This window comes from Uloborus diversus, chromosome 2 (genome assembly GCF_026930045.1).
Source record: "Uloborus diversus isolate 005 chromosome 2, Udiv.v.3.1, whole genome shotgun sequence".
NCBI lineage: Eukaryota > Metazoa > Arthropoda > Arachnida > Araneae > Uloboridae > Uloborus > Uloborus diversus.
Window position 1 is genome coordinate 112,016,103 of NC_072732.1, and position 21,889 is coordinate 112,037,991.

The following is a 21,889-nucleotide window of genomic DNA, read 5'->3' on the forward strand; positions in this document are numbered from 1 at the left end:
GAGATTGATCAAAAAATAAACGAATTTGGTGCAAACATTAGCAAAACCTAGGAAAACGTGCTAAAAACAGCGTGATACGATATTTTTACCTATTTTTTGAGTTGAGATCTAAAAATCAGAAAATTCCAATGTCCGAAGGGGTTACACTCCTATCCATTCTGGATTCAAAGTCACATACTGTGTTAAGATTGCCAATTTTTAATGTTCTGAGATACTTTTCTTTAAAAAGAAAAAGAAAGAAAACTTGGATTTGATCACACTAAATCTTAACGATCCAGAACTCCCAAGATGTTTTGACCAACGATTTCATGTGCAATTGTAACATTTTTTCCAACTGGATATTAATTGGATCAAATATTCAAATTTCCCAGTGTATTTCACCTTGATTAGGCATGAGTCATGCAGATGGTTTCTGGAGAAAGATGCCCTCCCGAACAGATGATGAGGAAGCTGATGGTGGAAAAAGAAAGCATAGCAGCAGCGAAGAGGAGGATATCGATGGAGTAGCTTTGGAAGATGCTGAGCCTAAGAAGATGAAAGTTTCAATGGGCTTCAGCAAAACATTTGGAAGCGTCAAAAGTGTGGGACTTACAGAAAAGAAAGGACCAGCACCAATCACCATAAAACTTGGAGCTCAGGTATATTTTTCTAGTTTTTCAGTTCTTGAATTTCTGTTCTTCTTTTAATTTGATTTATCAATTCAAAAACTGTATTTATTGCCTAAGTAGTACTATAGACTGCAAGTGGCAGAAGCCGAGTTGGTGGTACACAAATAATTGTAACTTAAACAAAATGCCGGAGAACTACCTGCCTGTTTGCTTTAAAGCAGTTTCTTAAAATCATGTTTCAAATCCCTCACTAAAAAGTTCATTTATTTCATTGGTTCTTTGCCTTATTTCATGCTTCAAAAAAGTAATATTGTCAACTCTTAAATCCTTAGAAGGCAAGATGCAACCTTAAATCCGCAGAAGGTTTGAGATGTAAACAAAGAAATTTTACAATTTAATGTAGAGCAAGGAATAAGATAGGGTAAGGCATTCATCTTTTTAAATTTTTGCCAAAAAACTGCTGATTTTTGTTCTAATTCTTGAATCTCTAATATGCTTACACATTAAAAACTAGCAGTACCAGCCTGGCGATGCCCATGCTAATAATTTAAAGGAAGTCCATTGAATTACCCCCCCCCCCCCCCTTCTCTGATGCGAAATGATCATTTTTCTTGAAATAAGATGCATACAAACCTTTTAGAAAAAAAAACCATTAAAGTTTCTTTGCAATATCAACACTGTCGGCCAGTGCCCTTTGGAACTTACCCCGCCATCTATTCGGAATTCATAGAACTAAACAATTAATTAAACATTTATTTGCAATTCCAAATATTTCAGTCAATCTGATTTAAAAAAAAAAAAAAAGTCTATAGTCTCCCTTGATAAATGGACTACTCAACACAAAAAGAATTTTTCAATTCAAACCAGTAGTTCCTGAGATTAGTGCGTTCATACCAAAAAACAAACAAACTCTTCAGCTTTTTATTATTATTATATAGATTTTTAAAGTAACATAATGACTAGTTTTGTTATTTTGTGATGAGAAATATTAGCTTACTATAGCAAATGTACTACTAACTTTTATTTCATGTACACTGGCCTCAAAAGGTTAAGTACAACCGGTTTCTTGCGTCTAATTTGCAAATGAATGAATGTAGAAACAAAAAATTTGGGGGATATGTGCCTTAAATGGTTTTTTATTGAATGCATCATAGAAATTTGTGTAAGTGTGTTTCAAAAATGTTTTATAACTAAAGGACAAGATTCACGGTCACCACTCACCAAGTAGGGACTGAATTTGAAAAAGGGGCTACTCCCAAAAAAAAAAAACTTCCGTCGAAATTTTTTCCCTCTTTCCCAAGAAAAAATTCCTGGGGTGAAGAAGAATTATTCATAAACTCAACAGGGGAGAAGACATATTATTGCTTTGGAAGCATAAGCGTGAGAATCAACACAGAGGAGGAGGGTCGAACGGAAAACATAATTTTTTGATCAGAAAGGCGATACTTTCAGCATTTCAGCTACGTGTAAAATATAGCTGCCATATTTGGTCATTCACAAGATGGAAGTTGAAAAGATACTTAAGTGCCTAAGTTGTCAAAGACAAAGCAGAACTGAAGTTTTATTTAACTGAAAACTAATGTAACTAATGCAAAATGTGCTGCAAGTTGCTTTTTTTTTTGAGTATTTTAAATAACTTTCTTGAGAAATGAAGAATTTTGTATTTAAAACTTAAACTTATCCTCATTGCTTTGGACACAAATGTGCTAAAAACTTTTCAACTAAATTGTAGTTTTTAATTTTTTTTTTAGATAGTAAAGTATTTTTTTTTTTTTTTTTTTTTTAATGCTAAAAATTCAAAAATTTATATCTTAATTTTTGGCGCAGTGACTAACCATTTTTTGGTTATTCCCAAGATGAAAGTACACACGACTCTAAGTGCCCAAGTTTCCAAAACCGGAATTGGATGTTTATTGGAATGCAAACTGTTGAAAGTAACGCAAAGTGAACTTTTTTTTTCTTATAATTCTTAATTATTTCTTGAAAAATGCAAAATTTGTTCTTTTCTTCAGAATATTATTTTATCCACATTGTTTTAGACACTAATGTGCTAAAACTATTTTGTCAACATTGTAGTTTTTCAAGATATTAATAATTTATAATTATTTTTATGGAACAAACTTGAAAATCTATTTATTATCTTAAATTTTTCGTGCAGTGTCCATGTTTGGTCATTCGCAAGATTAGTCATATCCAAAACAACTGGATGTTCATCCCAATGCCATGAAACTATTGAAAATTACACAACTACCTATAAACTACCCTATTGAAAATTGCATGAATTGCATTAAATTATGTTTTTTTAAAAAATAATTTTATTGAAAAGGGAAATTTTATCTGTATATTTAATCCTCATGGTTTTGGAAGCTTTGTTATAAACTGAAACTATTTCATCTAAAATGCAATTTCTTGCTGACTTCTCATTTATTTATTTATTCATTTTTTTGAAAAAAATTCTAAAACCTATTTTTACTTAAATTTTCTATTTGTAAAAACAGTATTGAATCATTCTGTTTTAGAATGTGCAACATTCGATTCATTTATTTTTCATAAAAATTTAACCCCCCCCTGCCTCGTTTGTATTTCAAAACTTTGTTTTTGGAGTCAAATGGACACGCCACTGGCCACTTAGAAATTTTCTAAATCTTGACCTTTATTTATAACAAAAAAAAAGCAATCTTTGCAGGAAAATCCATTTTTGAAGAAAACAGAACATCACAGTATTATGTAGTAAAATGTCAGAGAAACAATACAAAAATGAGTTCTAATAAGAAATGTGTCCCCCTCTAACTTGAATTCATTTATGTCATCGATTTTCCATGCTGTTTATTAAGTTGTCGGATACTGGAATAAGAAGTAAAGTCCAGACACAGAAGCTCAGTGAGGTGCATTATAATCCATCAGAATGAAGTCATTACCAATAGCACCAGTATATGAGCAAACATATGGATCAAGGATCTCATCACGATCATGGAAACACATGCAGGTCAGTGTGACGACTGAGCAAGATCCATGCCCAAACCATGATTCCACCACCTCTATAACTGTGGTCTTTCAATAGTTTTGGATTGATAGTATCTATTGCCCTGTTCCCTCCAGATCAGTAGACTCTCTGAATCACTCTCCAATGTAAATCTGAACTCGTCTGTTAACAGCACAGAAGCTTATTGCTGCTGAGTCCAGGAAACATGTTTCCTTGCCCAGCATAAGCGGATCCTTCGGTGTGGTCCATTTAGGGAAACACACAACTGGTCATCTTGCATAGAGACCTGCATTGTGAAGACGATTTTCCATCGTAGTAGCCGAGATTCTTCTTCTTGTTGCTACAAAGTGGTCTGCAAGGGGCTACGGCACAGTAGTGGTTCTTCTCCTTTGGGCTAAAAAAACTAGAAGGTGTTGTAGCTCGTGGTTAGCTTGGAACAGTTTTTAGGGACACAAAATCTTCAGATTGGTATCGATGCTAAAGTCACTGAGCAACACTACGAGACACATTGAAATGTCTAGCAGCATCAGCCTGCGACGATACTCTTTCCATCCAACTGCCCTCAACAAATCAGGTAAACGACGTCTGTGAGATGTTTTCTAAACTCTATTGACTATTGTCACCAAAACTGAAAAACAGTTGAAAATTAACACAACTACACACAAAAGTACAAAAGCTCGATGTTAGCATATTTTTTCTCACTCGTAAAAATATGTTTTTTTCTATAAAATAAAAATGCTTGCAACTTGTTTTTCATAAATGGATTTAAAGTACGTTATTATCATTCATGTAAACTATGCATTTTATTGTTACTGCCATTTTTTTATGGTGAGCTTTGAAAAAAATGTACCTTAACTTTTTGAAGCTAGTGTATTATTAAGCTGGGCTTGTTGATATAAATCAGCTTGATTCAAATCATGATTTAAATCAAGTGATTTAAATAAAAAAAAACCATTGATTCTAATCAAATGATTTTTTTAACAAAATCATGAATTAAAATCAGATGATTTTCTTTTTATAAATTAATTTTGCATTTTTAGAATATATTGCTCTAAATTTAACTACACTGCATCATGCTATCTTAACTTTAAAAGAAAATACATAGATCCCTCTTTTTGTGTGTTTAACAGATTTTCACTCTTGCAATATTGCTTTTACCCCAAAATTACAGTTTAGAACAAAATAAAAATTTGCAGTTTTTCTTACATAATATAATTAAGAAAAGTAATTGTTCAGCATACACAAATCCCACACTATATCGCTCATTCGGATATATTGCCCTTTTCTTCTGTCTCCCGAAAAAATCAATTAAATAAAACTTAACTTAAAGTGAGCCCATTTAAATTGTAAAATCATTGTATTTCTGCGCATATGGAAAGTCATGGATTTTGACTATGATCGAAAATGGTCATGAAAAGTCATGATTTTCAGCAAAAAATGATCAAAAGTCATGGAAATTGACATCTGGTCAAGGATTTTGGATTCAAGAATGTGCATATATATCAAATTCTAGAAATTAGGTGCAAAATGTACGTATCTTAGCCCTTTCTTACACATTTACCCGTCAGTCCCGATTTTTCGCACATTTCGAAATCAAATTGCATCCGCTGCTATAATACTTGCTCGTTTTTCTTTGGGATGTTATTCTACCATTTGTACGTTTAGCATTTCTTTTAACCTCCTTATTTGTCTAGAATTGTGTAGTTGGGGACTTATTTTGGTTGTATATTTCTAATTTTTTTGCTCTCATTCGACTAAAAAAATTTAAGTCATTTGCATCCAAGTTGATTCAAGAGTCTCATAAAAATTATCATTAATTTTCAGCAGTGTCTAAAGTTACTGAACATTTAAAAAAATAAAATTGGGCTAAAGAATTAATTAAGGGCGTTTAGGACATCGGTAAAATACAGAAATCGTAAAATTTTTAACCTGTAATTTTTTTAATATTTGTAGCATTCAAAAACTTTTGCTTAAGTATAGTTGGTTTGCTTAAGTATAGTTTAATATTTAAGTACTCTTTAAATTAATGTTTTATTTTTTTTCTGATTCTTTGTTTATTTCATTTCCTGTAAACATAATTTTAGTAAGATAAATAAATACCTTTGTGCTGAATAGTAAAGTCAGACCAAACAACGTAAGTAGAAGCACAAATTTGTAAATTACAGCAGACACGTGTTTCGGCGTTACAGGGAACGCCTTTTTCAATGCAAAAATAATGAGCTTATGGATGAAAAGACATCCGACAAAAGCTATTTGACCGACAAAATCTTTTGTCGGATATATCCGACAAAAGCTTTTGTCGGATGTCTTTTCATCCATAAGCTCATTATTTTTGCATTGAAAAAGGCGTTCCCTGTAACGCCGAAACACGTGTCTGCTATAATTTTAGTATTTACTAAATTATTGCTAGTCACAGAGTTTTTTTTTAGAAAACTACTAGCTTTAAAAAAATAATAAGTTTCAAATTCATTATTTATAAAATAAAATATTTGTTTTAAAAAATGCAAAAAAAAAAAAAACTAGCTTAAATTGTTTGCTGTTAACAAGTAGTTTTACATTCTTTTTGCTGCATGTTTGAAGCTTCTTTTACTTTGAAAAATCATTTTGCAACTAAAACTTTTTTTCGATATTTTTAGTGATTGTAAAATTATTGTGTGTCACATCAGATTTTACTTAGAAAACATGATAATTTTGTTTTCATGAAAATTCTTACCTGTATAAAAAAAATTGTATGATTTATTGGAATTCAAAAAATATTTTCAGAAATTTTAGATTTATTAATGTATATCCTTGGTAGCAAAATAATTGAGTTGAGACTAGAGATGAAAACAGTCGGGGGAAAAAAACGGAAAAGGGGTTTATTTCCACTTCGGAAAAATTGAAAAAATGATTTTTTTCAACTTTCCAAGAAATTTTAATTAAAATTTTCAGCAAAAAGAGATTAGAAACTTCTCATACTAACATTCTGATGCAATTTCCTCCCCCCCCCCCTTGTATATTAAAATTCTGTCTAACTTCGATAATGCTGTATAATAATATAATTGGCATATAGATCGAAAAACATTTAATACTTTTCGGGAAAAAAAGCAATATCCGTAGTGAAGAATTTATTTTTCTTCTTCATAAAGCAAACAAGCTTACTTTAATCACAGAACTATGTTACTGCTGACTGTGCGAACCAAATGTACAGGGTGTGGCAAAAAAAAAAAAAAAAAAAACCTGGGCAAGCAATTTCTCATGTAACTTTATTAAAAATAAATAAATTAACAAAACAAAAAAGTAATAATATGAGAAGACCTTTAGCAATCAATAATTTAATTGGTTTCAAATTGCTCACCTTTTGCAGTAATTCAAAGTTGCAACTGCTTATTGAAATTTTTATTCAAGGTCCACAAATCTTTTACCTTTAATCAAAGAGAGTCCAAACTTTTGTGTACTTTAGGGTAGACCTTTCATTCTATAACAGGCGATACAGTGTAATAAATGTGATTGAAATCTAGCAAGTAGAGCGTCCACTTTAAAGTTGATATGGCAAAAACAATGCACCTTGCAGTAATACTCTTGTCTTTCTGGCTGTATGAACTGGTGTGGAGTCAAATTGAAATCTCCAGTCCACATTGCTGTGCTGAAATACTCTTAGGTCCACAGAAGTACAACAGCTTCTGGTACACTTTTTGATTCCTTTTGTAGCTCTCATACGCAAAAAAAAAAAGATTTTTGTCGCTTGTGCTGATTCCATCACAGACCAAAGGTGCCCATATGCCAAATTTTAAGGGGGGGGGGGAGGGCTCAGATATTTTCCCCATGGTTTAGCAGGATAAGTTCCTCATATAAACTGATTTCAGTACAGTGTTATTAAGGTTTGACATTTTTAATAAATTATTCATTTAGACTGCAGAAGAAATATTTTTACATTTTTCGGCGATGTTTTACTAAATTGTTCACTGTTCGTATTTGTACACTTTCCGGACATCAACTATAATTTCTAAGCCACTTGAAGCGGCATACCACATCAAATACTGTTTGTCGAGGCACAGCAAGCAAACGAACTGTCATTCTACTTGCTTAAACAACAACTTTAAAATAGCAGGTCTTTTGTTAAAATTGAAACAAGACCAAAAATCAATGCACATGAACTAGGAGATACATTGTAAATTCTTTTCTAATAAAGTTAGAAACAAAAATAAGTAAGACACTCATTAAAATGAAATTACTTTACTTCTATTCGATGATGCAATGTTTATCAGAGTTTTTTTTTTTTTTTGCCACACCCTGTATACTGCTGTGCTAAGCACAAAAGTGGAATCTGCAATCGAGCTCAAGCAGAGAGATTGTGTTTTGAAGTTTGGTTCTTCCATATACTTGATTTAGATGTCTTTTTTTTTTCTTTCAGAATTTATAAAAAAAAAAAAAAAAAGTTCCTGATGCAATGACCCTAAAACATTTTATATATAAGTAAAATACGAAATAGAGAAAAACTTGGTTATAATAATTCAGTTTCGTTCAAAAGTGTAGTCATGACTAGTTTTACTAATGTGCTTAGCACGACCGTATGAATAAACTGAAACTCCAGTGTAAGTTCTGATTCAGCTTTAGAAACAATTACACAGTTTTGGTGGGGTTTCTGTTGGAAAGGAAAAGAAAAACCAATTTAGTTTTGATTCATTTTGACTTAGACTGGATTGGAAAAAATCAAAACTCAATAGCTTTCATTTTCAGACAGTAAAGTTACATTGTAAGGAAGGGAAATCATACTTTTTTTTTCAACCAATATCAATCATGTTTGAAAGTCAAAAATTAAAATTATTATTTCAAGTTTCAAAGACAATCTGAAATGGAAAATATAATTTTTATGATTAGACTCATATTACCCAACACTATTGGTTGAACGACAACTTGACTTATTTCTGGTGTTTGAGCAGGGAAGCTCTCAGTTATATAAAACAAAAAGGTTTTTTTTCTAATTAAACTTACTTTCATGTGTATTTCTGTCAAGCAGAAAAAGGAGATGTGTGGATTGCATATATTTTTAATGCTTAACCCTTTATATGTTCCAAGAAATACAGAGTTATTAAGAAACCCTATTTTTATTCATAAAAAAAAAAAACATTTTTTCCTATTTTTACCGAAAAAAGAAACAATTTTTTCCACCACTTCAAAATTTCCGGAAATTTTACATCTGTAGTTGAGACTCAAATTTTTTAATGGATATCACTAGTCATTGTTGCATAAATTGTTTCTTAGTTATAATAGTAGCTGAGAGCTAGTTACATTTCTCTTTAATTTGAATTTTTATAAGCATATCGTCGTCTCAGGGCAACAGTAGGATGGTTATCTTAGTGTCATTTCTGGAATTATATGTCTTAGTGTTGCTCTGATGCGACCATATGGCCAAAGTGTAGATCAGATGGTCGCAATTTAATTTTCACAAACAAAAATTTAGATATTCTTGTGAAAAATCAATGTTTCTTCTAGAAAAATAGCACCCCATGAGTCATGGAAAGTTACAAGCAAAAGTCAGGGAAAGTCAAGGATTTCAAAACTTGAAATGTAGCATATACCCTGTATTAATTTGAATTCTTATTTCAACAAAAAAATATTAGATATTTTTATTTTGTTTTCTAGGCATTTGGTAAGATAACTTTCTTTTACTAGGGTAACGACCCCAGTAATTGGCACTTTAAGAGTTTGTCCTTAAACTTACCTCTGTTTGCAGTACTTAGAAAAAAAAAAAAAATACTCTCTTGCAAATATTTTTGTCTCAAAGAGTGCACATCTGTGCATCTATTTGGTTCACTAAAATCAAAAATATTTGAATCGATACTTTTATAAAAATATGTATATAAAAGTTACCAAAATCCCCAGTAATTGGCACCTGATACCCCAGTGTATGACACCTTGTGATCCAGTAATTGGCACATGTTAATAGAAATGGAAAATCACTTTATTTTTTACTTTTAAATTACATACAAATTTTATCATCATAAGAAACATAAGTAATGATAATGTAAAGTAGGTAATCTTTACTAATAATAAAGCAGAAAGCCTCTCTGTCTGGATCTCTCTCTGACCGGATCTCTGTATGTCAGGATCACTGTGACGCGCATAGCGCCTAGACCGTTCGGCCGATTTTCATGAAATTTGGCACAAAGTTAGTTTGTAGCATGAGGGTGTGCACCTCGAAGCGTTCAAAAATTCGATTTTGTTCTTTTTCTATTCCAATTTGAGGCCCATTTTTCGTATAAATTTGATAATATGGGGAAGAATGTGTTTGAAAAGATTGAAAAGCCAATTTCATCTAAGAATGTGTTTATCTTTCTTCTTCTTTATCTTTACTAATAATAAACATGGAAGTTTCTCTGTCAGGATCTCTGTCTGTGAGGATCTCTCTCTGTCCGGATCTCTGTCTGTCAGGATCACTGTGACGTGCATAGACCGTTCAGCCGATTTTCATGAAATTTGGCACAAAGTTAGTTTGTAGCATGAGGGTGTGCACCTCGAAGCGATTTTTGGAAAATTCGATTTTGTTCTTTTTCTATTCCAATTTTAAGCCCATTTTTCATATAAATTTGATAATATGAGGAAGAATGTGTTTATCTTTCTTCTTCTTTATCTTTACTAATAATAAACCTGGAAGTTTGTCTGGATCTCCCTCTGTCCGGATCTCTCTCCGTCCGGATTTCTGTCTGTCTGTCAGTATCTCTGTAATGCGCATAGCGCCTAGACCGTTCGACCGATTTTCATGAAATTTGGCACAAAATTAGTTTGTAGCATGGGGGTGTGCACCTCGAAGCGAGTTTTTGAAAATTCGATGTAGTTCTTTTCCTATTCCAATTTTAAGAACAAAATTATCATAAGATGGACGAGTAAATTACGAAATTATCATAACGTGGAACCGTAACATTGGCACAAGCCAATTGGCGAGATACGAAATTATCATAACGTAAAACCGTAACATGGGTACAAGACAATTGGAGAGAAAATTCGCCACACAGGCGAACCAAAAGACCTTTTAATTTTTCTATAACAGGCAAAGCCGTGCGGGTTCCACTAGTTTTATATAAATTAATGCTAAATCACTCTTCTTCATGTTGGAAAAGTATTTTAGAGAAATCAAAACATAAATTTGGAATGTGCCATGGAACGAAATTGAAATTAATGCTGTTTCATCCTTCGGTTTACAGTTTTGATTTTACGAATGCTACCAAGTTAGGTTTGCCCCAAGTATAGTTAAAAACTCATATAGCATACTTTTTTGCATAAGTTTTCCTCTTTTTTATTTATGAAATGCAGCAAGTCAGTTTTCTTTCTCTTGAAAAACCACCCGCTGCAGGCGGCATTGAGATATCGTGGGTGGCGAATGGGGGTTAGCGAGGGAATCGAGCAGAGGACGGAGCCCCCAGTATAATGGCTGATTTGACACAAGCCACAATTGTTTCTCTTTCCTACGAACTGCTGTCATTTAGTAACATGAATTGAAGTTATAATCTTTAAAATTAATGTACATTCAGTTGGTATATAGCCTTCTTTTTTAAAAAAATTGGATACAAGTCTTTTTTTAAGACATTTTTGTTGGAAGTGCCAATTACTGGTGCCGTGCCAATTACTGGGGATGTTACCCTACTGTTCCTCAGAAATTCAGCTTAATATAGGAATTGGCTGGATTAATTTTAGATGTACATATCAGTTACTTGAAGGTTAAAAGGATCAGATTTTAATGACCTTGGTTATATGGCACTTTCGTATATATCACACTTTTTTTATTGTCTTCCGACATGAGCGATATAATGAGGGGCTACTATATTATTCACTAAAAACGTACACAATGATGGAAACCTTATCTGTAAGCAAAGCATAAAACAAAATCACATCTTATCTTTGCATTATAATGTTATTATAAGAACTTATCTTAGTTTTGAAAATTTGCTGAATGGATTCATCTATTGTATGAAATAAATTATGTTTATAAATGAAAAGTCATTAATATCTACAAATTTTTGAACATTAAAAAAAAATAATTAAACAAATCTGGCTTTTTTTTAACATAAAAAAAAGATACAAACCCAGTTTTTAAGTAGTATATTAAGAACAATATTTCTTGGTTTTCATATCGATAAATGCTCCAAATTTTCCTGTAGTTTTGTATTTCAGCTTAACTCCTGTTCTACAAGTACAAAAGGTTACGACAAGTTCTGTCAAAATTGTCGTAAAAAAGTTTTTGTACCCCATGTGGCCATTTTTCTTTGAAAAATAACTAGGTTTACAAAAATAATTGTGTCATTGAAACTCAGACATGCAGATTAAATAAGATTCTGAAGTATCATACTATATAATGTGTGTGTCATTTTATTTTCCTACTGCAATATTTCACTCTTTTATTTCGAGGCTATACTTGCGTGTGTGTTGTATACACTTTACTTAAATTGCATACCTGTGTGAAGTATATTTATGTGAAGCAGAAAGTGACATATTTTTATTTTCTATTTTGTGTGCTACTATTTAACAAAAATATTGTGTTAAGGATGAGCTACTATATTTCAATATTGAATTGAAAATGGCTCTATATTTCAATATTGAATTGAAATTTTTGCAAGTTCAACCGTTTTACTTTTTGTCCAAACTAAATATTTATTCATCTTTTATTCTTAAGTAATTATTGAATAGCTTCCTTACTACGAACATTTTACTTTTGCAGAAGACCAAGGAAAGCAAGCCTGTGCTACAAAAAACAAGTGCCTCTGTTGCTTCAGCATTTAATCAAGAAAGTGATGTAAGTTTATTTATTTATTTATTTTGTAAATACTTCATATATGTTCTCATATATGCAGGGATCGATCCAGGTTTTAGGTTTTCGGTCCCCATTTTGTGAAAAAGCAAAATGTTTTCATGAGTTTTTTTATTTTTGTAAAAAGAAAATTATTGTGAATTCCCCCCCCCCTTTTATCAAGGAAAAAATGTATATCAGGCAAAAATTAAATGTATGAAACAGTTAAAATTTTAAATGTATACAATGTTTTTTTTTTCCTGTGAAAAGAGATCATTTTATGCTTTAATATTTGTTTTCCATTCCACACTTTTTTTAACTCTGCTTAATTTATCATACTTCATCTTTTTTATTAATAGTTTGGGAAGAGTTATGAAGTAGTTGCTTCAGCTCAAAAAGTCTTTTCATGATGTAAAAAAGGGACAATATTCTAGCAAAAAAACTATTTTCAAATATGTAGACTTGCTTATAAGTACGTGAAATACATTGCCAGCTCAGTCATTTCCAGCCGAGGACTGCAGTTTCTTGCTTATTAGCACTCATCAGCCCAGCATAGAAAAGTGACTGAGCTGGAGATGGAAAACCTCTTAAGGAAGCCAAGAGTACGAAACAAACTGGTAGCTAATATAGATTAAGCAGACCAGACGAGTGACCGAAGCAATGGTTCAGTTCAACTCGAAGATTGAAAGCGAGGCAAAGTATATTCAGTAAATTACCGCCCATCAGCCAGGGCTAAAGCAGAAATACGTGAAATACACTGCCAGCTCAGTCTTTTCCAGCCGAGGACTGCAGTTTCATGCTTATTAGCACTCATCAGCCCGGTATAGGAAAGTGACTCAGCTGGAGATGGAAAACCTCTTAAGGAAGCCAAGAGTGCGAAACAAACTGGTAGCTAATATAGATTCAGCAGATCCGACGAGTGACCAAAGCCATGGTTCGGTTCAACTCGAAGATTAAACGCGAGGCAAGGTATATTCAATAAATTACCGCCCATTAGCCAGGGCTAAAGCAGAAATACGTGAAATACACCGCCAGCTCACGTATTTCGGCTAATGGGCGGTAACTTACTGAATATACCTTGCCTCGCGTTCAATCTTCGAGTTGAACTGAACCATTGCTTCGGTCACTCGTCTGGTCTGCTTAATCTATATTAGCTACCAGTTTGTTTCGTACTCTTGGCTTCCTTAAGAGGTTTTCCATCTCCAGCTCAGTCACTTTCCTATGCCGGGCTGATGAGTGCTAATAAGCACGAAACTGCAGTACTCGGCTGGAAATGACTGAGCTGGCGGTGTATTTCACGTATTTCTGCTTTAGCCCTGGCTAATGGGCAGTAATTTACTGAATATACCTTGCCTCGCGTTCAATCTTCGAGTTGAACCGAACCATTGCTTCGGTCACTCGTCTGGTCTGCTTAATCTAGATTAGCTACCAGTTTGTTTCGCACTCTTGGCTTCCTTAAGAGGTTTTCCATCTCCAGCTCAGTCACTTTCCTATGCCGGGCTGATAAGTGCTAATAAGCACGAAACTGCAGTCCTCGGCTGGAAATGACTGAGCTGGCGGTGTATTTCACGTATTTCTGGTTTAGCCCTGGCTAATGGGCGGTAATTTACTGAATATTGCTTATAAATGTTAAGACATTCATAATAAATAATAATCAGATGTTTCAAATGCTACGTTTGTGAAACTGAATAATTTATATGCATTTAAAAATGAATGTTTAACAAATTGTGAAATGACCTGTACATTCCAATCAGCTTTTTCTTTCCCCCTTTTTTTCATAAATATCAATTATTCAATAATTTTGTATTTAGTTTATTTTGATAGTTAGGAAATGATCCTTTGTTTTTAACAGGAAGAAGAAATGCCTCCAGAAGCTAAAATGAGGATGAGAAACATTGGAAGGTATAATTTTCTTTGTTTCGAAAGCATTATAGAATATTAATCCCAATGAGGTTGATTATGATGATATAAAAAAGTGGTATATTTAAAGGGAAGAATGTTACCTGAAATATTTGATTTCAGTGTTCAAACTCATTGGTGTTCCGCTGGTCCAGGTCTGGAACTAGAGAAAATTGCTTCAGACAGCTATAAAAAAGAGTCCATGGGGCTAGTCTTCGGTCGGCGTCAATAAGAAATTTCATATTATTTGAATTTTTATTTATTTTTTTTACATTTGCAGTAATTTTCTTCAATTAAATTTAAGCAATTTTTTCTGAAATAAATCTTTAATTAAATCCAATTAGCTACATTTTAAAGTCAATTAGCTACATTATGAAAATCCGGGGTCGTAACCAGAAAATAATTTCGGGGAGGGTTTAAAAACTTTCATGCGGAGTAGAGTGTCTCTTAAGAGCCATAAAAAAAAAAATTTCATATTTTTACAGGTCTTACCTTTTTATTTGGTTACATTTACTTCAAAAACAATACATGTCAAGTTTGAGCAATATGTTTAAATATTTAGGGGTAGCTCAAGCACCTCCAAATTTTGAAAAGGTAACAGAAAGTAGGATTACATGTGACACAATAAACTCAAAATCAATGAACTAGTTTGAATTATTCAGTAAATTACCGCCCATTAGCCAGGGTTAAAGCAGAAATACGTGAAATACACCGCCAGCTCAGTCATTTCCAGCCGAGGACTGCAGTTTCGTGCTTATTAGCACTCATCAGCCCGGCATAGGAAAGTGACTGAGCTGGAGATGGAAAACATCTTAAGGAAGCCAAGAGTGCGAAACAAACTGGTAGCTAATATAGAATTAGCACACCAGACGAGTGACCAAAGCCATGGTTCGGTTCAACTCGAAGATTGAACGCGAGGCAAGGTATATTCAGTAAATTACCGCCCATTAGCCAGGGCTAAAGCAGAAATACGTGAAATACACCGTCAGCTCAGTCATTTCCAGCCGAGGACTGCAGTTTCGTGCTTATTAGCACTCATCAGCCCGGCATAGGAAAGTGACTGAGCTAGAGATGGAAAATTCTATATTAGCTACCAGTTTGTTTCGCACTCTTGGCTTCCTTAAGTAGTTTTCCATCTCCAGCTTACGTCATCCTTCCTCCGATTCCAACGTGCACGCGTGCACCTCATTTTGCTCAGAGTGGCTAGATGGTCAGAGGATAAAACAACTTTCAGTGACTGCTATCTGGGAGTTTTGTGAAAGGTCCGTTTTTAGGGGTCGGAATTTTGTGAAGGGTCCGAATTTTATAAACGGACCTAATTTTTATCTAGATTGAAGTCTGAAGGGATTTTTTTTTTTGTATTTAAATTTTGGAGAAATTTCTGTTCTCCAATAAATTCGCCAAATTCGATTTTTTTTCCGCCAAATTTTCGATTTTATCGCATTTGGCGCATTGGCGAATGCTTAAGGTGGTCCCTTAAAATATAAAACAAAAGTAATAATAAATGGATAGAAAAGTTATTTAAAATGTTTCCTTATATTGCATGTATGCATCACATGCCTTCCTAACTTAGCTTTCATTGAGCTACCTCTAAATTTTGTCTGAGTTTTTTTTTTCTTAAAAAGGAACCAAAGTAGGGGGTGAGAGGATGATATTTTCATACTTCAAAAATAAGAGACACCCCAATGCGGAGCTTTGCACTATTTGTGCTAATGTTCAAGTCGCTGGGTTATCTATTATGAAAGCGTTTTATGCAATTAATATACATATGAAAGATATTTGAGTTTTGGAACAATATTTTTTGGTAATTTTAAATATAAACAAACTTTTAAATGTCAAACCTAACTTTTGAGAGGGGTAACCCTAAGAACTCCCCACCCCCTTCTTGTATACGGCCCTGAAGATTATGTGAAAATAGGCAAGGTCAAAGTTTAATGGCTGTAATTTTATGTAGAAACGTATTTCACCATAAGCCACACTTCCTATTAAGTGGACCAGCGAATCTTTTGCGGACCAACATATCTTCATGCTTACTGGTCTAGAGGACCAGTTATTATTTTTAAAAATTTCTATCAAATAATTTGCTATTCTAAAAATAACACAAATTTAATATAAGTTGGTTTCAGCTGCAATTTACAAAAAAATAATAATAGTAATGTCAAAGTTTTAAAATTAAAGCTGACTAAGTAATTTATTTATTTATTTATTTTTGTCTAATAAACGGTCCCAGCGAAAACAACTATCTTATAAAAAGGCGAGTTCCCTCAAATATTTTTTTCCGACTACAGCACAGTGTATAAATTGTAGTATGAATTTCACTTTTAAATAGAAAAAATCTGATGTGGACCTCAACTTCCATTTACCTCTGTTAAAAAATATGTTTCTTAATTTAAAAGAATGGATGCGTTTACTCATGTATGAACATTGAAAGCAATATTTCATGAATGAATATCTTTTAAGACATTTTCTTACATATATAAAAAATGTATGGTAAGTACAAAATCAGGTATGTTTCCGTTTTATGTCACTTGTCTCATTTTAAATCTAGGCGATGATGTTTCATTGATTGGTGATGTCACATAGTATTTTGGCTTTTTAATGAAATTAAAACAAGGCTCTAAGTTTCATTAAAATGAAAAAAGAAAAAAAGTCCACAAAATAATTAATGTAAAATTAGCTGTGCCCAAGCACATGAATTCCTTTCATCCACCAAAACAACTAAATATCAAATTTACGTCACAAAATGCATAGCCAAATCTTAAATAATATCCATGAAGACCCAGGGCTGGCTTTTTGCCGACAGAAACTGGTTTTCACATGACCAGTGGCAGAAACTATTTATAACCGGAAGAAACCAGCAGAAACTGACAAAAACTAAAAAAATGTCTTTAATAGTTCTAGTAGTTACTTAATCATATTTGTTTAAGTAAACTATAAAATGAAAATCCATCATTGTAAAAAGTAAAATCCATTGCTATTGCCCTTCATTTAGTTCAGAAAGAGAATTGTTTAATTGCTGCTGCTTGTAACATTTTGATTTATCTTACGAAAGACTGAAATCTTGCTGGTGTTGAAGAAAATAAATTTTACACACAAATTTAAACGGAGTGTCCGATTATCATCTGTTTGCTTATGTGCTTTCTCTAAAGTGCTTGGGAATGAGATTAAAATGTGTTCAAGAAGAGAGAGACAGTACTTTACTTGCCATTTCCAATATTAACACGTAAGTCACGTAAATAAAACAAACTATTTTATCGAAAATGAATAAAAAAACATCATCTAGCAGAACCTACAAACAATTATTCATCTATGCCTAATATCTTTTCACTGTTCTCTTTCCTTTAGAAAGTATATTTCCAGTATTACTGATCATGTGACAGGCAGGTGTGATGTTATGCAGACACCCTTTTATTATTTTTTTGTTCCCTGCTTAGTTGGCAAAAACAAATATAGCTTACAGAACAAAAATATACTCCGATGAAATGCATTAGCATTTCCTTTTCCTCAAAGGGGTCAAAATGACACCTCCCATAATTCTAAGTATAACTTTTTGATTGGGGCTCCAAAAAAACTTTTTTTTCTTTAAATCTATATAGTACCACACAGCACAATGATTTTTGAAAAGTCAAGAAAGAATTAAGAATTTAGTAAAAATATAGAAGAGCAGTTAGCAAAAAAAGTTTGCTTGGAGTCAAAATGACCCCTTCCATAATTCTAGTGTTAAGTTTCTAATCCTGTGTGTACGTACAAAAGAAAAATTTAATAGGCTTACATCTGTGTGATATTACTTTACTATTTAAATTCTTTCTCTGTTTATGATAATCAAAAACTATGTACTACATAATTGTATAAACTTTGTTAAACTGCTTAATCAAAACCAACTGAATTTATGTGAAACCTCTTCTTTTTTTTTTTTTTTTTGAAATTTCCAGAGATACTCCAACATCTGCTGGTCCAAATTCATTTGGGAAAACTCGCCAAGGATTTTGTGATTCCAAAAAAGTGTTTGAAAGGCAATTGAGAGAAAAAATTGAAGAACTTTCAGAGAAATGAGTTTCATCAAATCCTTAGCCATCTGTATATTTTGGACACCGTATTTGTTTAAAAAACATCTGTGTAGATATAGCAAAATTTCATCTGCGCCAACTTCTGAAACACTGGATTTCGCTTAGACATTACAATCCGCATTTAATTTAGCTTTACCTTGATTAAATGAAAGTCTTTACGTCTGGTATTATTAAAGCAGTAAAGAACAAGGTGGTGGGGGATTTCATTTTACGCACATTTTAACTAGCTTTTAATTTATACGTCCAATTTATTTAAAGCTAATTTTTGTATGGTACAAAGTTTGTGTATAGCTATTCTTTTTCCTCAGCTTTTCATTTTAAGATTTTTATTGGTAATTTAAGAATAGGTAAATATACTTTAATGAATTTTGTTCTCTCAGGAATTCATTAAATGTTTAAATACTGTGCGCAGTATTGTATCATTTGAATAATGCATAACTGCTTGTACAAGTGTTTTCAGGGCTTTCAAAGTTCATGCTTGATTCTTTGTTTCATTGTTTTATTAAGTGAAGAAAAAAAAATCCTTTGAATGTGTATGATGTGTCACTGTTGTATAAAAATCTCATTCACAATCAATTGCATCCACTACCCCTCATTTTCTTTTGTTATACAGATGTTTTGTTTTTTTTAAACGTCAACATCACTGTGCATTATTGAAACTGTAAATTCAATGAAAATTATCCTGTTGTGGCCATTTAAAAATAAAGATATTTGAATTTATATTGCTTGTTTTTATTATACTTTATTTTTTAATTTCATTAAAAGTTTACATCCAGATACAACTTTGTAATAAAAAGATTTTTAAAAGGGTAAAACGTAGCAATGATATATTATGCATAAATGTTTAATAAAAATTACTTCATGCATGCTCTCAAAAATATAGAAATACTATCAAAAATACCCGGCAATTGCCTGGGTTAGTAAGAATTATGAGAAACAATTGCTACTTTCATTTGTTTTGTGTTTTTACTGAAAAAAACTCAAAACACATTGATTTGACGCGATGGAAAATCAAGCTTCTTCTTTACCCATCTCTACATAGTATAAAATGAAGTCCTCAAAAAGCGTCTGTGTGTTTGAACTCGCAAAACTCGAGAACTACCCGGCCGATTGCGCTGAAATTTTCACAGTTTGTTCCTTTAAGTCCTGAAAAGGTTTGCAGACCAGTTCGAATAAAAGTCGATGCCTAGTTCTTTTTTTCAAATGTACGTCCAATTTTCGCATAAATTCTCAAATATGGGGGTTAAAAATTACTTGCACATATTAATATTACATATCGCTGGAAAGGGTAGAATTTTCCGCGTTCTACACAATTTGTTTCAATGCTCTAACTTTATTACGGCGGGAGTTTTTTGCGTTTTTAGCTCGAAATTTTTTAGGCTTAGCTGAAGTTTAGGCACTGTTTTCTTCATTAAATCCATCAATAAAACGTGAAGGAATTGTCCCACAGTTTTCTTTTTGACACCATTGGAAAGAGCTGCTTTTTTACTCCAGATCTCACTCGACCTAAGGTCGTAAGTTTAACCCACTGTCTCAGTTAGAAAAAAAGTTACAAGCCTGTTTTAATCAAGTTTAAGAAATTTCGATTCTCTTCAAATTGTGAACTATTCTCTTTCGCATTTTAGTTCTTAAACTTATTTTATTTTGTGTTTCCATGGTTACATATTTTAAATCCATCTTTCTGGATTTAATTTCTTAAAAGTATTTTAATATCTGTCGTCATTGTTTGGAAGGGAAATCATGATGTTTTTTAAATTTATTTTTTACGCCTGATTGTTGAATATGCGTCACTTGACACAATTTTTATTTTCAAGGTGGACCGGGAAAAGCCGGGTAACGCAGCTAGTGAATAATAAACTTGCCAGAGATCCCGGTTTAATGGGGCCAGTCGCATTTTTCTGACAAAAATCTGGCGTCCGGGCCGGTTTACTTCACGTCCTGGCAAAAGATAAATTTGATTACAGATGAACAAAAAAGTCTAAAAATAACTGACTGGGAGGGGTTATTTAGGATAATTACTTTTTCATTTGTAACATTGACTTGTAAAATTAATATCAGATTAGCTTGTGAGGATTTTTACTACAAAAGTAAAACCAAAAAGGACTCTAGAAAATGTCAAAGCCAATGAAAAGTACACTAAAACCTGTCTACAATGATACTGTCGGGACCTTAAAAAATATCGTTATAGACAGTTTGATTATTCATGCTGACATTTTGCTAGGGCCAAAAAAAAAAATTGTTTAAAAATTATTTACTTGTGTCATTTCTTATTAACCCCGTTTTAGGTTCATTATTAGTAACCATTTATTCATAGCATTGAGAATGAACTGCACCATAAAACATCCTAAAAATCAGTCAGGGGTCTGTACCCTTTTGAACATTTGGCACTCCAATGTCCCGGTGGAACATTTCAGACATTTGGCAAGCCTAATAATAGATCTAAGTGGCTAAGAAGGGGGATCCCACACTTTGCACCTAAATTTGATCTTTCCTCGCACTCAGCGTCGTCAATATCTTCATGTCCTTTCTCAAACATGTTGCACCGTTTTGCAATAGCTTGACCTGACATTGCATTCTGCCCATAAATATCAGTGCAGTTGCACTTTTTTGCCCTCCAAAACTGAATCACTGCATGTATTTCCAATTTGGAAGCTGTTTCTTTGGTTGTTAGCTGTTGAGACATGTTTGCAATTGATTTTCAGAAAAACTTTACTTGCCTCAGGGAAGCCACTACCTATGTCACTTATTATTTTCGAAAAAGGAAGAAGGTTGAAATCTTCTACTTTATTTTTTTCCTTTCTTCTGTTTACTTAGGTGTAATATGCACATCAACCTATAATTTTAGTTAGTGTTTGAGCCCCACAGCACCCTTTAAGTCTGCTTTCCTGGTTTCTCACTGCATGTTTGTGTTCAAAAGGTTTGACCTAGCCCTCCCCCCCCCCCCCCTCCCCCAATATCATAATCGAGCCCACGAGTCCCATGCGGGCCAAATGAAACTAGCCCTATAACTCCGCCTGTTAGCAGTACTACAGATCTCAAATTGTTCGTTTGTTTGTTTTTTCAAACTTTAAGTATAAATGATTTCAGTACTTATACATTTGTTAAAATTTTGAACTATTTCAATCAAAACAATTACTTTTACTGTCATCTTTATTTGGAACTTAGAATTATCTTCCTTTAAAAAAAATAAGATTCTAATAGCAACTTTTCCAAAGCAAGAAGTTCCATCCAGAACTAAAAGAGCCTACTTTGTCATTTTCCTACATCGACTTTCTAGTATCTGATTAATATTTTCTTCATTAGCTAAGACTGCAAATTCTGTCAGACATACCTTTTTAACATTTTAAACTGCTTTCTAAAAGCTAAACATGCCTCACTCGTTTGAGGAAATAGAAAAGTTAAAAATAAATAAACGAACAAATAAAGTAGAAGCACCTTTTAAACAATGCAGCTGATATATTGTTTTCAACAAAAAATTATTTAATCTTTTTCCAAAAAAACAAAGATGTTAATCATCATAAGCACATTAAAACAAATGTATTTTATAAAAAAAACTAGTTTGTTGCCC

At 32.7% G+C, this 21,889-nt stretch overlaps 1 protein-coding gene across 1 annotated transcript; it reads left to right on the forward strand.

Moving 5' to 3' along the window:
• The first annotated feature begins 371 nt into the window (after positions 1–371).
• Positions 372–19,041, forward strand: LOC129217247 (PEST proteolytic signal-containing nuclear protein-like). The gene is made up of 4 exons (XM_054851523.1): positions 372–638; positions 12,287–12,361; positions 14,208–14,257; positions 18,187–19,041. Exons 1-4 carry the CDS (start codon positions 393–395, stop codon positions 18,305–18,307), a joined length of 492 nt encoding a protein of 163 aa, XP_054707498.1. The 5' UTR covers positions 372–392; the 3' UTR covers positions 18,308–19,041.
• The last annotated feature ends 2,848 nt before the right edge of the window (positions 19,042–21,889 follow it).